This window comes from Hakea prostrata, chromosome 1, assembly GCF_041222555.1.
Source record: "Hakea prostrata isolate BN-2017 chromosome 1, UWA_Hpros_2, whole genome shotgun sequence".
Classification (NCBI taxonomy): domain Eukaryota; kingdom Viridiplantae; phylum Streptophyta; class Magnoliopsida; order Proteales; family Proteaceae; genus Hakea; species Hakea prostrata.
In genome coordinates this window covers 78695795-78713210 of record NC_142600.1, presented here as the reverse complement: position 1 = coordinate 78713210, position 17416 = coordinate 78695795, and the positions used below count along the sequence as shown (strand labels likewise).

The 17416-nt window shown below is 39.1% G+C and overlaps 1 protein-coding gene across 2 annotated transcripts in view; it reads right to left on the bottom strand.

Moving 5' to 3' along the window:
• Positions 1–12001: 12001 nt before the first annotated feature.
• The window catches only part of DCL1 (dicer-like 1), a 30760-nt gene continuing 25345 nt past the window's right edge, over positions 12002–17416 (bottom strand). Inside the window, exons 14-20 of one of the 2 annotated variants that reach the window (XM_089142564.1) lie at positions 16739–17364; positions 16274–16374; positions 15960–16192; positions 14432–15352; positions 14144–14308; positions 13626–13996; positions 12002–13515 (exon numbers count right to left, since the gene is read on the bottom strand). In XM_089142564.1, coding sequence (XP_088998690.1) covers positions 13332–13515; positions 13626–13996; positions 14144–14308; positions 14432–15352; positions 15960–16192; positions 16274–16374; positions 16739–17364 — 2601 coding nt within the window. In that variant the 3' untranslated portion in view covers positions 12002–13331. The remainder of the gene's footprint in view (positions 13516–13625; positions 13997–14143; positions 14309–14431; positions 15353–15959; positions 16193–16273; positions 16375–16738; positions 17365–17416) is intronic. The other variant, XM_089142565.1, reaches the window with a different exon arrangement.

Sequence of the window (17416 nt, the reverse complement as noted above, 5' to 3'; positions counted from 1 at the left end):
GGATCAAAATCAAAAGTCATTTGGTCACTGTTTACCAGCCGGTCACTTGGGCCGGTCGCTTAGGTTTAGCGACTGCCACTAGTGACCGCCCCAAAAACAGAGAGTTTCAATCCGAAACATAGGCTTCTGATCACCCATTTTGAATCCGGATTTCAAGTGATCATGACCTAAATTTTGAATCTAACACTCCTAAAGCCAAAGGGTGAAGGAATCCTAACAATTACCATCATTGGATTACCCAGAACTCTCCCCTTGACTGGATTATCCTTTTCACGAAAGCAGGGTTTCGTTTTCGGATGAATCACCTCAAGAAGGTTGGAAAGAGAGTCACAAATAAATCAAAAGGGTAACCACAATGATGAGGGGATGGGTTAACACGAAATTGAAAGACAAAGGAGATAAAGGATAAAGGGTGAATCCATTACCTCACTTCAGAACATCATAAAAAGGGAAGGACTGATCTCCAGATCACTTCCAGCACTTCAGATCCACTTTCGGCACTTCTCCGCAGCCGTCCGGACCTCCAAAACGGTGACCATGAATGAAATATTCGTAAGTTGGACGAGGGTTACCTTTTATAGAAGTCGGGGGCAAAATAGGGCAAAATAGGGCAAAATAGGGCAAAACCCCGAAAATAGATCGGGCGGTCGCTCCAGGCGGTCGCTTGGTTTGATTGACCGCCACTAGCAACCGCCCCAATGTAATTTGCCATACAAGGGTGCTTTTGATAGGGGGTTGATATCCAAGTACAACCTAGCCCTAAAGAAGAGGTGGGGGAGATCTTACCTTCATTCCGGACATCTCCGAACAACACTTGTCTTCCAGAAGACCAACTACCAAGCAAGGCAGGCTCTTCAGACAGAGGATCCAGATCCATGGGTTTAGGGTATGGATCATGGACTTCTATCCGAATACTCCACAAACTTACCCGACTAGACCTTCAGGTTCTCGAACCTGCAACACGGATCTCGGGTTAGAAATACGGGGGTTGTTACACTTATTGTTGTTGTAAGGGGACCAAAACCCAACAAGTCTGGTTGCAGGTCATAAGCCTAGAAGCAATATCTTCTCTTTGTGTGTCTACTCAATATCAGAGGCATCAAGCTCATCATAGGTTGCTCTCAGCTCCAGGGCTTTAGCAACAATGTTGGCAGGCTCTGCATGCTTCTTGGCTTGCTATTCCTATAACTTTGCCATTTTGGTTTTCCATACAAGAATTTGGTCCATTGTGCTTTTTTCCTCAGAAGCTAGATGTTTCAACTCATCCACTTGCTTTTCAAACTAACGGTGATGCCATCTCTTAGGCCTTTGTCAGCAGTAATTTTCAATAGAAAGTTTTCATGCATAGTGCCATCATCCCAAAATTCTTCCAGCATCCTTTTGATGGAAACAAACTGAGGAAGAAGCTCTTTTGAGGTCTTGGGGTGAAGCAATGAGGTAGTTAAGGCATCGGATTGTAGTAGGGGCCTTTGGGCCAATGAATTTGCCTTTAGCAGGATTGGTGATCACAGCATCAATAGTCTTAACGGCCTCCCACCACTCTTTGCTTTTCTCAAGCTTTACTGGGGCTATGAGCTATTGATCCGACCATTCAGCATAGTCCAAGAGAATCTACAAAACCTCATCCGTTTTAAGGTAAAACAAAAGCTAAAAAGAGTTAAGAGAAAACTGCAAATAGAAGCTTACCTCACTAGCAATGAGTTGGCCTAGTGTATCTAGAGGAACATCCTGAGGGAGTGAACCCTCAATTAGAACACTCTTCCCTTTGCGGCTTCTGATCTCTTCTTCCTTTTTCCATAGTTCCTTAAAATCTTTTTCTTCCACTTTTTCTACTTGATCTCCTTCATTCCTTCCTTTGTCATGGGTCCCTTGTGGTTGTCTAGCTTTGTCCTAATCTTTATATTCTTTGGTTGTGCCACTCTCTACTAGTCAAGTGCATCTCTCTCTTCCTCCTCTTGTTGGTTCCCTCCCGGGAGTTCTGTTCCTTGTTCTCTTCCTTTCTCTTTCTCCATTCCCCCTCTGTATTTGGCTCTGGACTATATTATGTAGATAATCAACAATGTTCATGACACTTTCCTCCTGAGTGACCTCTTTTGGTTTTGCCTTTTGAGCCTGTGGCTCATCCTATCCTTTCTTCAGTATTCTCTCCTCCTCCTTTTCTTTGGCTTGCTCTACTTCCTCAGTTTCTCCTATGACCATCTCCACCTCTACTAAGTGTGGAACTGGAGGTGAGGTGTCCTGACGTGATACATGTATGGGAGTAGGGGGTCCTAAGGGCAATAATCAGCAAGAGGGGATGGTGTGGACTCCTCCCCACAACTAGAAGAACCAACAGACTTCTTTGAAGGACTGTTGATAAGGGTCGTACTTAATTTCCTCTTTGCTAACACATTTTTGGGATTCAGAGGAAGTAGCTATGACACAGATGCGATGTCAAGAAGTTCCATTAAGATGCAGTCAAAATCAAGGGAGGGATCAGAAGATGAAGAGGAGGTAGAATGCATCTTTTCCTCTGAAGCCTCATGTTCCTTCTTTGGTTTTGAGGCTGTGGTTTTCATCCTACAAGGACAAGGGGGTGGCGGTGGAGTCTCCTTTGGCTTGGCAGGGACTTTCTGGTCCTAATGTTGCACACGACCTCTTCTTCTTCTTCTTTGCCCTCACTTTATTTACCTTCCTCTTTTCCTTCGGCCTATTCAGTCTTTGGTTTCTTGCTTGGACGTGGCCAAAACAACAAGGAAAGTAAACCAAAAAGAGGCCTACGAGCATACTGACCTCAATTGGTGTTGGTAAGTCATGCTTGGTGAAACCATTAAGGTGCCACCCAGCTGTCAAACCCCCGCAAAACGTGCAACCAGTTGAGGTCGCCTCCATTCGGAGATGCGTAATAGGGTGAATTAGGTCAGCTACTGCAAAGTCGACAATAGAGAGAGGAGGTTGCACAAGTAGTAGCCTCTCAATCTCACGTCCAGTAGTTTGTAATTTATGGGATGTTGTCCCATAAATATTTTAGACCAAGAAGGGTGTTCGAGGAATTTCATCCTTTTCCTAAGCTCAAGTTAGTCCAAGGCTTTCTTATGGCGCTCAATTATTATATAAGGGTCTAGATGGTTTTTGTTTGGAAGAATTTCTCATAAGCTAGGATGGAAGAATAGTGCACACCTCTTGTTTTGTTGGAACTCGCCTTCCTGGTTATCTGCAAGGACTGAGATTGAACATCAGAATCTCAACCCTTAAACAGAAGAGTTTCAAAGTAAGCTTTCCACCCCCATAAGAAATTTAGAAGCAACACAAGGCCTCTCGAAAAATACTAAGGATGGAAATTCAAAAGTCACTATGGCCTTCAGCTTTGTGACACGAAGGATGGCAGCTTTTGTCTTCAGCTTTTGGCACTCAGTTAAAACATAAGGAAGAGAGTAGTAGCAAGGAAAGGGAATCCATTTCCATAGGCAGAATTGACGTGCTACTAGGAGAGGGTTATACACCTTTATGCTGCACATGTTATTCTCGGAGCCCTCCAAGTAGACCCCAAAGTGTAAGTCGCTATTGTGTCACCTTTTGTCAACCTCTGTATCTCCCATACATCCTACTCTCTAACATGATTCAGCTAGCCACCACAAGCAACATGAGCTTACCCTATAGTAGTATTCTTACCAAAGTCTTCAAGCAATATGGAAGTGTTTAGCAAAAGAGGTCTGTGAAGCTCCACTTCCTCCTCTCCATAAACTTGGAGCTCCCCTTCTCGTAGATAGGCAGCTGAAGCAGCGTGCCATGCCACACCACAAGCTATGGAAGTGAAAGGGGAACATGAAGGGTAGCAGGAGCAAGGTATTCCTCCCGCAGCTGCATCTCCAATCTTCAGCAACATTTTGATGGTCACTTCGATGAGCTGAGTGATCGTATGGGACCGGTCGAGGATCTCATGCATCATATGATGCACCACCTCATCATCCCCCCTCTGTCACAGTCTTCAAATGATGATGATGACTCCTGATCGTCTAGTTTTTTTTTAGCTAACTTTTGTAAAGTTTGGGTGTTTATTTTTTCTGAAAATTGATGTAATCATTGAGTGAATCATGTAATGATGAAATGCCTAACTCTTATATGATTTTATATGTTTACTATACATGTAATAGTTTACTTGAATGAATGAAAATCATTTACATTTCCACTATTATCTTGTCTCCTATTGTCATTTTTGCTTTCTCTTTACCATGCTCAATGTGAGGGGGAGCATATGTTAAGGGGGAGATTTATTTGAGGGGGACCATAATCTAATCTCATAGTTGTTTGTTGATGACAAAAGGGGGAGAGAAAGTCTGAGTTGGGTGTATTCACTCATTATAATCCATGTAGTAATGTGAAAACATGCATATGAGTGATGAATTCTTGTTATTAATATTTATTCGCATATTCGATCATTCATATACTTGTCATCATCAAAGAGGGGGAAAATGTTGGAAAATGTCATGTTAGGATTGTCACATCAGCCTCTATTGGTTTTGATGATAACACACATAAAATACTACTGACTATATACTAAGTTGTGTATGTCCAATTTAATATGAAAGCAAGTGGACCTAATCCAACTCATTGGATGCTCAAAACCAAGTCAAAATCAAGATCAAGACCAAGACCAAGCCAAGATGGACATAAAGTCTAAGTTAAGGTGAGCATGAAGAATGGAGTACAAGAAGATTCAAAAGCATTAAGTCAAGCCTCACACAAGAAGACTTAGCAAATTAGGTCCTAGGACACCTTCGTGGATGTATATAGGTATTTGCATCAATCCATGTGCATCATGTCATTAGTTTAACCTAGGACATGTTAGGAGAGTGTATGAGGACATAGGGTTGGTTAGAAGACCCTAAATCCCCTTAAAATCCATCTTGTGCCACTGTGTTACAAACGGACATCTTTCTAGCCCCAAACCGTAATTTTTCGGTCACAAAAGCTCAAAAGGATTTTTTTGTCTGAGCAGACACGGTGATCCATCTACTTAAATATAGTTCAACGGCTATTTTTAAACAACTATATTTTAATCAAATGACAATCTATCTAGACTAAAATTTCACTCTTAATTCTAGCCCTTGGGAAGTTGGGCCAAATAATGTCTTCTTTATACACCCAACCACCCCCATTTGAGAGCTTTTACTTTGCCAATTGAGTTATTGCTCTCCAACTACTTTCAAGCTCTCAAATTTGTCGAAGATTGACTTCTTGTTGCTTTTCATCCTTGAAAAATATTCCAAGGTGTTAAGCAAGGTTGTAGAAGTTAAGCTTGAGGTGATTGAAGGCTTTGGTGTTTCATTGGTGATGCATATCATATCATTTGAGCTTATATTCTCATTGCATCATGCTCACACAAGGGGTAAAATGTCACACCCTTGTTAGGTCATATGATTTCATTTCTTGTATCTTGTTAGTTCAATTCTAAATTGATTTGGATGCTCTTGCTCATGAATAAAGATTGTAAAAGATGTTCTTGCCCTATAAAAATAAAGATTGTAGAAAGGGTGCTCTTGCCCTATTGAACATAGATTATAAGGGTTTGACTCTCTACCCAATGTATTGAAAGAGAATCCTAGTAGAATACTCTCTTGAGGCCAAGAGAGGAGTAGATGTAGACTTGTAAAGTCGAACCACTATAAAATCCTTGCATTGTGATTGATTGCAATTGTTTTTACTTTTATTTTAATTCATAATTAATTTTGAATTTGCAATTAAACTGAAAAATTAGGCAAATCTACTAGTTGCAACCTATTCACCCTCCTCTAGGTTGCATTAACATAAAGGAAGCAAGGTCGATAGAACGTCCATCAGCCAAAGCATTGGCTACGCCTTGGTGACTTTGCCTGTCCTACCATAGATGAAGAATCTACAAATCCAAACTGAAAGAAAAGTGACAAACTCTTGGTGGGAAATTGGACCAAAAGATTTTTTGTATAACAGATGGTAGAGGGTAAAATTGAAGCCTTTGAAGACGTCAAGATTGTGGGTTTCTGTCAAACGCAAAAGGCACTGTTAAACTCCTTGCCGTCTAGAAGAAATCCAAGGAAGGCTCCTACATCCAGAAGAATGGGGGTTGCCAGGGTTGCCATGCCAAATTTGAAATGGAAGGTGTTAGTGCAGACAGACCAAAACCATAGAACAGCTAAGAGGAAGTGTCAGATTCAATATATTCAATGAAAAGCCACAAGATGTCAATAATCCCCAACCTATATAATGGACTTACAGGAGGAATAGCGACAAATATGAGTTACCCATGGCCTCCATTTCGAGTTCATTAAAAAGCCAAAATTGATTAAATAGGTGTAGGGGTTTGAAGTGGGAAGGATGGAAAAATGTGGTGCAAAGCGTCTTACCCTTGAGGAGAGGAAAGTCATCCACTGGAATGGGGATTTTACAGAAAGAACCTAAAGAAATAGAAGGAGGAGTTAAGGTAGGTACCTTAATGACGACAAAAGTTTGGTGGAGTTGCGCCCTTATTCTTGATAGGTAGTCCTCCAAGTTTTAGAGCATGAAAGTCTTCAAGGGGATTGCTACTCTCAGCCATAGATTGTGATCAAAGAGGTAGAGATGTCGAAGTGAGGGGTTGCAGGCTAAAGGTTGTAGACTAGATGAAGAGCAACTCTGGGGAAAGTGAAACTGTAAACTAAGAAGTTGTGTTAGGGTATTTATTACGCTGACACATGAGTCTTTTCATGAAGGATGTGGCGTGTATCCGTGGTTAAGCTTTTCAAGATTTTGAATTTAAAAGATTAAAATTGTTAGGAAGTGGAAGGGTTTTTGGGAAGTTGAAGCATGGCCATCTGATTTCAAGACAGCAAGTGATTCTCAATCACACGGCCGAAAAGCAAAGGGTGGTCGTATATCACAAAGAAAAGGCGGGGCGACGCAGCAAAGAAAACTAAAGGTTTTTAGCGCCCAACAAAGGTTAGAGTTGGGGCTTTCCCCTTATTAGTAAATGGTGCCTGGGTGTCGATCTCCCGGGTGCGGAGTCACCCTTCCTTCAAAAAGAAAGTAGTAGGAGGTCCTACCTTGCTTCTTTACAGATAGATAGCCCATTTATTTGAGATTTGAGTCTAAGCCTTTATTAGGTTGGGCCAAGCACTTGGTAATTCTTAGTCAATTCTGGTTTGGGACTCCCAGCAATCAAACTACTTCACCAAATTCTTAGGGGTTGGCAGAGTCAAGGCAACATGAAATATTCCGTCTCTGGTTAGCGCTCAGACAGCACTTCTTCGCAGAAGGACAATCAGGTTCTAGAGTGAACCGAGTTAAATAAAATTAGGTTAAATCGGTGCTAGTTCAAGGATGAAACTAATTTTTGTCTGAGCAAGTTGAAACTCATTCGAAGCAAAGTAGCTATAGTGGTTATCTCCAGTAAGTTCGAATTCGAATTTTCTTGTCTCCAAACTCTTGGGATAGTATCCTGAGGGTAGTTTTAGGTAGTTTCAAGGAGGTGTTGATTGCTCCATCTACAAATGTCAGTATAAACTCATTGTTAGGACACCAATCATCAATCAAATGACAAGTTACACTCATCTTTTTTATCGTTCCTGGTAGTTTAGGTTTTGTTCTTCTTCTTCTTTAGCCTTATCGTAGCAATTATACATCTTTGCCAAGAAGGAACCCCACAAGTTTAGTCGCCTTCTCCCAAAAGGCATCGAAGTCCTAGATACGCCAAGGCAGATAGAACTCACTACCTGATAATTCACATTCCCCTTGGGTCAGTTGTAGAGTCTAGAATGCCACCACAAATAGGTATAATTTATGTGTCGCATTGTGATAGAGCAGGAAGAGGATTTTAATCTCTCTTTTTTTTATTTTTTTTTTTTTTTTTGGGTGAGGGACTGTTACAAATACAATCAAGAGAGTCGAACCCATGAACCCTTCACTAAGAGGTGTTAATTATTGCCGACTGAGCAACCCTTTGATCCATTTATCGTAAACTTGCCAAAATTAAACCTTTTTGTTTTCTTTTTAATTGTTTGTGTTAAAACAAACACCACGCAATAGCGAATTGGAAATAGAAACAAATGAAAGTACATAGAGATTTAACGTGGTTCACACACCGATGTGGTATGCTACGTCCATGGGCAAATAAGAGTTTTTCACTATGTGCAAGAAGAACAAAAGGAGATCTCACAACCAATAGTCAAAAACGACATTACAACAACTCTCACCCAAACCCTAATCGAAAATTCCAAATCCCTCAATCAATGTGTGGTAGGCAAATAAGATACATGTATATATATAGAATCCAGTCGGGTAAATTGGTTGACTCATCGAGTCTAGTCATACTGTACCGTGGCTTCCACCACAGATCTCCGCAAACGGATCAAAACATAAATAGGTTTGATGTAAACCTAACTTTTCCTAGATGTTTGTTTTTTGTTTGTTTGGGTCTTAAACCCCATTGTTGTACCCAAAAAAAAAAAACTTCAAAAAAAAACATGAAAACCCCCAAAAAAATCCACATAAATGAAGAAACAAAAAGACTACTAATGGCATTCAAATGGGGCTGCACAAAATGACAATCATTCCCTCAAATATTTCATAACCCCATGACTCGCTATAAGAGTTACATTAGGTACCATACCTTCCCAATCTTGCTGAAGGGATCAGCCAACATGTGGTTCCCCCAGATTGAAAGCCAACTAGATCAGGGACTATAAAGAGCAACGCAAAGAGTAGGTTGACAAGTAGGGCTAGGTCGAGAATAGGAACCAAAACAAAAACCCACACTAAGACTACCACCACCTCTGGTGAAGAGAGAGTTGTTTCCCTGAGCTCCAAAGTTCAAGGGTTGCCCAACTAAACCGGAGCACATGAACCACTTTGCCTCATTGATGACTGTTGTTTGAAAAGGAGATGCCATTTGGTGTCATACCTTCCCAATCTTGCTGAAGGGGCCAGCCACCATGTGGCTCCCGAATTTAAAGCCAACTCAATCAAGGACTATGAGCTTGGGAAAGCCTTTAATGCTTGATTTCAAACTTGGGATCAAGAGGAAGAAAACTACCAAATTCCTTCCCATAAAGCTAAGTCAAAACGAGTCCATTTGAGACTTCATAACTAGGTTCAATCATGTCTATTTGCACTTGCAAGAGCCCCTAGGGTTGGAACCCCAGAGGTGCAGTCTTCCTATCTCTAGAGCAAAACGCATACCTAGGGTATCATTTCTATTAATGATTCATGTCAAAGAGAATTATTTGATGAACACATGCAAAGGGAAAACGCTTTTTTTTTTTTTGCGGAGAATTACTACCGCCCCTTATACTTTGGTTTTATTACTAATCAAACCTCCTTCTTTATGAATTACTATTGCCCCCTCACTTCTAACTATGTTAAGTGGCTGTTAACATAAATATGAAATATCTATTTTACCCTTCATTAAAATTAAAAAGTTAAAAATATGGCATTTCCCTCATTTATAAAAAGTATATTGAATGCCAAATACATCAATAAATTCTTATAGGGTAAATATCACTCACCTCCCCTCTTAGCTGGACAAATAGTACTTACATCCCCTCTTAGTTGGATAATATCACCTACCTCCCCTCTTACCTAGCAAATATATCAAATACCTCCCCTCTGTTAACTTTTCCGTTAAATTTAACTTTTCCCGTTAAAAATTTTGTTAAAATCCCAAACTACCCTTGGTTAAAAAAAAAAATTTAACCTAAATTATCGTAATCACCCTAACAGTGAAAATACTAAATTACCCTCAATTAAAATAATTATTAAAAACCAAAACACCATAGTCAAATCCAAATTATCTTTAATTATTAAAAGCCCAACATACCCTCTCTTTTTTTAAATTTTATCAAACAATTAAAAAAACACATACTATTATCAAGTAAAATTAAAAATACAATTAAAAAAAATATATGCTGATAAAATCAAACACTTACTGCTATTTTGGGTTTTTTTAATTGTTTGATAAAAAATTTAATATATGTTGGGCTTTTAATAATTATAGATAATTGGGTTTTAACTATGATATTTTGGTTTTTAATTATTTTAATTGAGGGTAATTTAGTATTTTAATTACTATGGTGATTACTGTAATTTAGGGTTTAAAATAAAAAATATTTTTAGTTAAGGGTAGTTTGGGGTTTTAGAAAAATATTTAACGATAAAAGTTAAATTTAACCGAGAAAATTAACTGAAGGGAGGTGTTTGATATATTTGCTAGGTAAGAGGGGAGGTAAGTGATATTATCCAACTAAGAGGGGGTGTAAGTGTTATTTTTCCATCTAGGAGGGGAGGTAAGTGATATTTACCCATTCTTATATTATAGAATTTGTTTGAATTTGATGGGACCACATACTTATGGTTGTTGAAATACTCACACTCCATTTAAATTTCTCATAATCCTAAGAAGTTTTACAAATAAATTAGCATATAAGATACTAATTGATATAAAATTTGATAACATGCAAGCATATATTAGGTGATTTTCAATTTTCAACTTTGAATTAAATTTGATATTTCTTAATATTTTAGTTTATATTTTAAGTTTTATTTAATTACATCTTTCTTTTATTTGGTGATTTCTTTTTAGAGAAGAAAATCACATATTTCCTTTATTCAATAGTTTTAAAGAAAAGTTAATTTTTTTCTCATAATTAATTAAGGGTAGTATTATAACTTGACAAAAGAGTAAATAAGTAAAAATATAATTGCAGGGTTATTTTTGGGATTCTGAAAAAATAAATAGATGCCACATCATCAGTAAACTAACGGAGCTTAACGGTAAGGGGGCATTAGTAATTGTAAACAAAGTTAAAGGTTGGATTAACAATTTTAAAAAAGTACAAGGGATAAAGTAGTAATAAAATTAAAGTACAATGGGGCAAGAGTAATTATCCTTTTTTTTTGTTTGTTTTTTTTTTGTGGAGGTGCAAAAGAAGAACGTGAAATCTAACTAATCGAAGCGGTGGACTCTTAAATCTTAACTATAACGGGATTAAAACAAGTTATTTGGTCTAAGTGGTAAGCAGTTTAGTCCGCTTAAGCAAGGTTCTGATACCGGAACCTTATGGATGCAAAAAAATCCCACTGGAAGACTCACCCACCACAGCCAGGTGTGCGACCCGAGTCGAAAATCAGATTAGTCAGGGCAAAGCCTTGGAAAACCGGGATTGACAAACAAAAAAAAAAACACGTTATGGGAGCCAAGTTGCGCCGCCGATATATGGCTGCAATTAAATAACTTATATTGATAATTTGATATATAAATAATATAATATCACATATATGATATGTCACATCACATCCTGCAAAACGTCGGTCAATATTATATTATGTTTGGATAAAAATCTCATCACCGTCAGTCTTTAGTATTAATTAATTGATAAAACATTCATCATCGTCGGTCTTTAGTATTAATTAATTGATAAATTAATAAAATGGTAAAACGTGAAGTCATTCTAACTTTCTAATAAATATTTGCCCCACTAACAAATAACAACGCATCACCTTTTTACTTTAGACTTAAGATTGAAAAGTTACATTTCTTCACTTCGTCTTCTTCTTCTTCTTCTCTAAACAGCCTACAAGCCTACTGAACCGATAACAAAAGCATGGATCCACGTAGGTGAAGCCGTGAAGGTGAGACACCGTCTCGGCCTCCGCCATGTTTTCTTCATCCCAATCTCTGATCGGTCGAGAAGATCAGAGTCGACAGTGTAGTTGAATCCAACGTAACCAGTAAAATGACAGGCTCTAAAATTTGTGTTTTAGGTTTTACATTTACATTTTTTTATTTATTTCAGAGAATCGAAGGTAGTTGCAGAGAATCGGAAGAAGTTGCAAAAGAATCGGAGGTTTTTCTCTCGTTCTTTGGCTCGAACCTACAAGGCTGCTGGAAAATCGATTTTCTGGCGAAATTGTGCAATATCGATTTCGCTTCGATTTCCAAATCGCCCTCTGTCGAACTCAGCGAATTTCGCCGATATATTTTACCTTGGAGGGAGCCCTAAACACTCTAGGGCTTGGTTAGAGATGGAATTGGGTTTGGGGAGGAATAACATAGGATGCATTGGGTGTTTCGTCAAATCTTAAATTATATAAACCCTCCAAGGTATACAAGGATCATTTGCTCTACCGAATTAACAGACCACTAATGATATTAATGTTTATAAACTGTTTGTAATTAATTGTTCATTTCACGGACGTGCATGCGCATATTTGACTTTCACAAGGGTGCATAGAAATATGGCGATGTTTTGAGTGGAACATATAATTTCCTCTATGAAGAATAAATACATTTTAATAAAAGAACAAACGAGGATTAAGGAGAATTTCCCACCGTGGTTACTTGCAAAATGTGAATGAAAGTCATTCAGTGGTCTGCAAATTTCTATACTTTGCCTGACCAAAAACCTATTCCAAATTTTGACCAAGGCTTTGGCCCGAGATTTCAGGGCTTATATAGCCACCATTTCATATGATGTTTTGTCTCCTACCGCTTTATAGCATAATAAATACAATGAAACTAGTAATCTAAGATTTATCATTCAAATCTACCAACAAATGACTGGTTTTGAGAAGTATACTGTCATCAGCATACATGATTGTTCGATAGAATAATTACATATACAAGTCAACAAAATATAATTCAACTAGCAACTACAATGTCTCCAGCCTCAGTTTCATGTTGACCTGTCTAAAGATGGTGGATTTATACTTTGTGGTAGTACTTCAAGTATTGAATGAAAGATGGTCATGACAATTTGCTTATGAAATTATCTATGAACCTAGACAACGCATTTCTATTGATGGAATCATCCACATAATGTAGATATCCCTTAGTGTGAACTTTTTCCGTTTCAACAAATTTCCAACATTTTACCTCAAGTTTTGACTTGACAAATGATTTGCTGATTTTGGGTGAGACAGAAACTGAAATCATAAAATCCAACAAAAAGATGATTTTGGAAAACTCAATGGGTGAAATCTGGCAGACGCTGTCAAAAGTTTCGACAGGTTTTGACCATTTTGGTGGAAATAACGACCATTTCGACCAAAACCTGGTGCTTTTCGACTTCATCTGTTTAGAAATCGAAATTTCAGTGGTTTTTGACCAAAATTTGTACCATGCTTCTATATAAACATTACTAAAATACAAGAATTCCAATAGTGACAGTACTTCCTCTCAAGTGCAGGGCATAAAACCATAACTTGACAACATAAACAGAACTTTGCAAGCTAACAGTTACCTGGTCATGAAGTGAAGGCCAGTGAAAAGAAAAAAATACCTCTTAAATCCAGTGCATCTAAGCTTACATTATGAGCAGTTAAACGCCAGATGTTGACTCAACTTATGAATGTCCATACCATTTATTCAGAAGCTCTAGCAGAAGAATTGCCGCTGAGTCTTTCGCCTTCTTAACACTGGGCATTGGCTCTCCCACACAGTCCTCTGTCCATCCCCTATCAGTTGTATTCACACGTACAGAATATGTGAACCTCTTTGCATGTGCAGGACCACCCTCATTTATACACCTAAGGATACCCAAACATGTCAGATAGAGAACCATCCTATCATTCAAGTAGACTTCATATATGCAAGGAAATTAGTCAGAAGAAAAGGGTTTAGGAACAGAATCTCTTACCGATACTGAGGCATTGGCCACTGTCTCCGCAGGCATATATCATTCAAGGTCTGTCTGGTGTATGTCTGCGTACCATTCTTCTTCTTCCCATTCTCCTCACTCCTCTCCTTAGCTTCTGCTATTTCCCTATCTTTCAAAACAACAAGTGCATTTCTTGCAGCTAATTTCTGTGCCATCTTCTTTTGTGGGTTCTGAGCAATACCGATTTGGACACCATCGATGTAGACTTCAACAGTCGCTAGATTACCACTTCGAGTTGCTTTGTACTCTAAGCCTTCAGCTTGTTGCTGGCATCGCTCCTGGAGTTCCCTCACAGGATGCATTGGAAGTGTTTCTGGGGTCACCATTGGATGTAACAAGGGTTGGAAAACCTGGAACAACATCAGTGCAGTGAGAACAGCATGTAAACAACCTCCCTCCCCGTCCCCCCCAAAACCAAACAGAACTTGCCATGCAGCTCAAAACCTCACTTCTGAATAACTGATCCACAGAAAGACTTGGACATGAATTGAACTCACCCTCCAAACAACAGCAGTATTGCGGCCACTGTCCAGAAAAATTGCACCTGCAATGGATTCAATGATGTCACCAAGCACTTTGGGAGCTTTGCAATCTCCCAGACCAAAGGAATTAAACCCTGGTTTTGTTGATTCATCTTGCACGTCCTTCACAAAGTCACGAATCTGAAATTTAAAGAACCAAAAAAATTGTCAACGCTGCGTCCCAAGGCAAAAGAAATTAAAGATGCAACCGCTCACCCACTGCCCTTCCAATAATAAAACCTAACAATGGTTGAGAAGCTGAACCTGTACTTCCAATGCACTAGATCCATGCCGAAGGTGCAGATGGAGTTTGTTTTTAACAGCTACGCGAGCGAAGTTTTCGTTGTTTACAGCGGCAGCCCGCAAGTCAGTCAATCGGCCTGGGGGTAAATCTGTGTACGTAAAGAACAAATACTTCGTAATTAGATGATCCAAGACAGCATCACCAACAAACTCCAAACGCTGGTAACAGGAAATTCCTGATGATGGTCTTGAAGCATGAGTAATGGCTTCCACCAAGAGGCCCCTATCCATAAATTTATATCCCAATGCCCCTTCTAAAGCATCAAAATTTACAGTCCTGAGTACACTCTCTGGAATATTGCATGGCTTGTTAGTGGATTCTCTCTCTTTGGGGTCAAATTCTACTTCAATCCCAATCCATTTCATAAGATGGTTTGCAGAATTCTTCCCACCTTCAACATAGTACACACCAATCAAAGCTTCAACTACATCTGCCAACGTTTTGCTAGAAAGAACTCTATAGCAACTTGAATCACTCTCCACCTCACCATCTTCCATGTCATCCTCCTCATAACCATCAAAATACAAGGTCTTCTCTAATTCAGTTTCAACAGGTATTCTTTCATCTCCAAATAACGGAGCTTCAGTTTCTTTGACATCCTCATCAAAAACGGGCAGCACTCCAGGAGCAGCCCATCTAGATGGGGCAAAGCGATCCGCTTGGATATACGATTGAAGACCCTTACTAAGGGCATATTGATACAAAACCATGTTACTCACCATCTGTTGCCTCATCCTCGTAAGCTGACCCTCATGCTTCTGGGGGTATTTGAGGAAGAGGAATCTGCTCACCACCCATTTAAGGTATGCATCTCCTAGAAGCTCTGCTCTTTCATAACAAAATGTCTCCTGACAAGAAGCAGCAGTTGAGGCTTCCAGTATCTGTAACAGGAGACCGCACGTCAAACTAAAAAGAAGGAAAAATAAGAAATGTACTAAATCTCATTTCATGTAGAACTTTGTACCATGTTTCCACAACCTGTTTCGGTGGTTTTCAAGTGTTTTTTGGGTCTGATTTTCAGTATACAGCCTAATTTGAGGCCAGTAAACACAATGGAAATGTTATTTTTTTACTAAAACCTAACACAAATTGGTATTCTTGATTTGCACATGCCCGAGCTATATGCAAACGGAACTGGATCATGTGTTTTCATAAATCTAAACATGGATATACAAGAAACATTGAAACTTTTACTAAAATGCAAGGACAAAACCAAGTCAAATCTTAATTATAATTTTAATTAAAAAAAATACAAGTAAATTTTACATCAACCCACCCACCCCCTTTAAAATTTTCAAAATCTCACCGAAAAATCAACCAGATACTAAAATTTCAGCCAGATTTCATCAAGATTCAGTCATCTCGTTTGCCCCCCCAAATTTTGTCTCGCCCTATTCGAGATTGTCGAGATTTTGTACAATGAAAATTAGACGTGGCAACTATGAGGGGTTCACCACTTAAAAAACACTATGTGCAAAATAGTATCACCTTGGAAGCAGGGACAGGATAGTTGATTGTATTCCTGAGCTGGACTGCAAGAAGCATACTTTCCACCCTCCTCATTATAGAGGGCAATCGCTGAGCGCCTCGAACAACTGAACCCGGAAGTGGATGCACGAAACACAACTCAGGAGGCAGAAACACATAGTATGTTTTATCAAGAGTGTCGTCAGACTCACTTTCACATGCTACAACACCAACATGTGTCCCATGTCGTTTAGCTTCAATAGGCCAAAAAGTGGTGAAACAATTCTCAAATTCCACTAAAGAAAATAGTTTATCTGAAAAGTGTGATAGCATACCTTCTGAGCGATCAAATCGAGGTGAAAGAAGGTTCTTGCAATATGAAACCCCACGTCCCCTTATGAGAGGTTGTTTCTTATAGATCAATTCCACCCCATATCTGTAAGTATAGCAGAAATGGATAACCAAATGCACCTTTCTGTCATGGAAGAAGAAAAAAAGCTCCTACAATCTATTTTAAGGATGCATTGTCAGCTGCCACGTGAAATAAAATGAACATGACCAAGGGCCATCGTATTTCACATCTGACATTATCTTTGCTCCTTGTATAGATTGCAATCAGCCATTCTGCTTCTTCAAGCACAACAGCTCAGGTGCACTATAGCCATCCACTCCTTGCATTGAAGAAGCAAGATCAGAAAACTAGCACTTGGTAAGTAGTAAAGCAATTTTGATCACAACCTACAGCAGAAAATAAAATTCACAATTCATGAGGGCAGTAAAAATGCAAAAGTCGGTCATACTTTTGCCTGTAGTAATCAGCGTATGAACTGTACTCTAGAGGGCCTAGATACCCCTCCTTCCTCGGAAAAGAGTTCTCTGCATTCATATCATGCCGCACTGAATCCACATAAAACCTCTTTCCAGAGTGAGCAGCAGTTACAATCCTCCCCAGAAGATCTTCAGCAATAAAGCAGGAATCAGCCATAATCAATTTTCCTATAGCAACATCTTCATTTTGAATTCCCACAGAAGGCCGATTAGGTACCAAACCAAAAGCCTTGACAACATCAAACTGTGCAACAGCTCCCCTGATCCCATATGTGGGGTGGGATTTTTGTCCAAAAGCCATGCCATGACGCAGTTTCCCAAATCCATACTCTCTTCTGTCTCCACCTAGTGTTCGCTCATTTGTTCCCAAGTAAACATCAGGACGAGCCTTCTGGAGGGGATTGTCCCATGCATCTGTCCTGATTATATTTTCAATAAGATTCCAGTCGATTTGTTTGATAGGATCTAAATATTTCTCACTAACTACAGGGACAAAAAGATATGCCTTTGCAGGATCCCATGGAGTACTGGAAGGCTCAACATCAACATCCAGCACAATGCTCATCATTCTAACATGAAAGCTCTTCAGGGAAACCAGCTGCACAAGAACAAACTCCAACAGATAACAGTGAAAAATAAAACATTTCTAA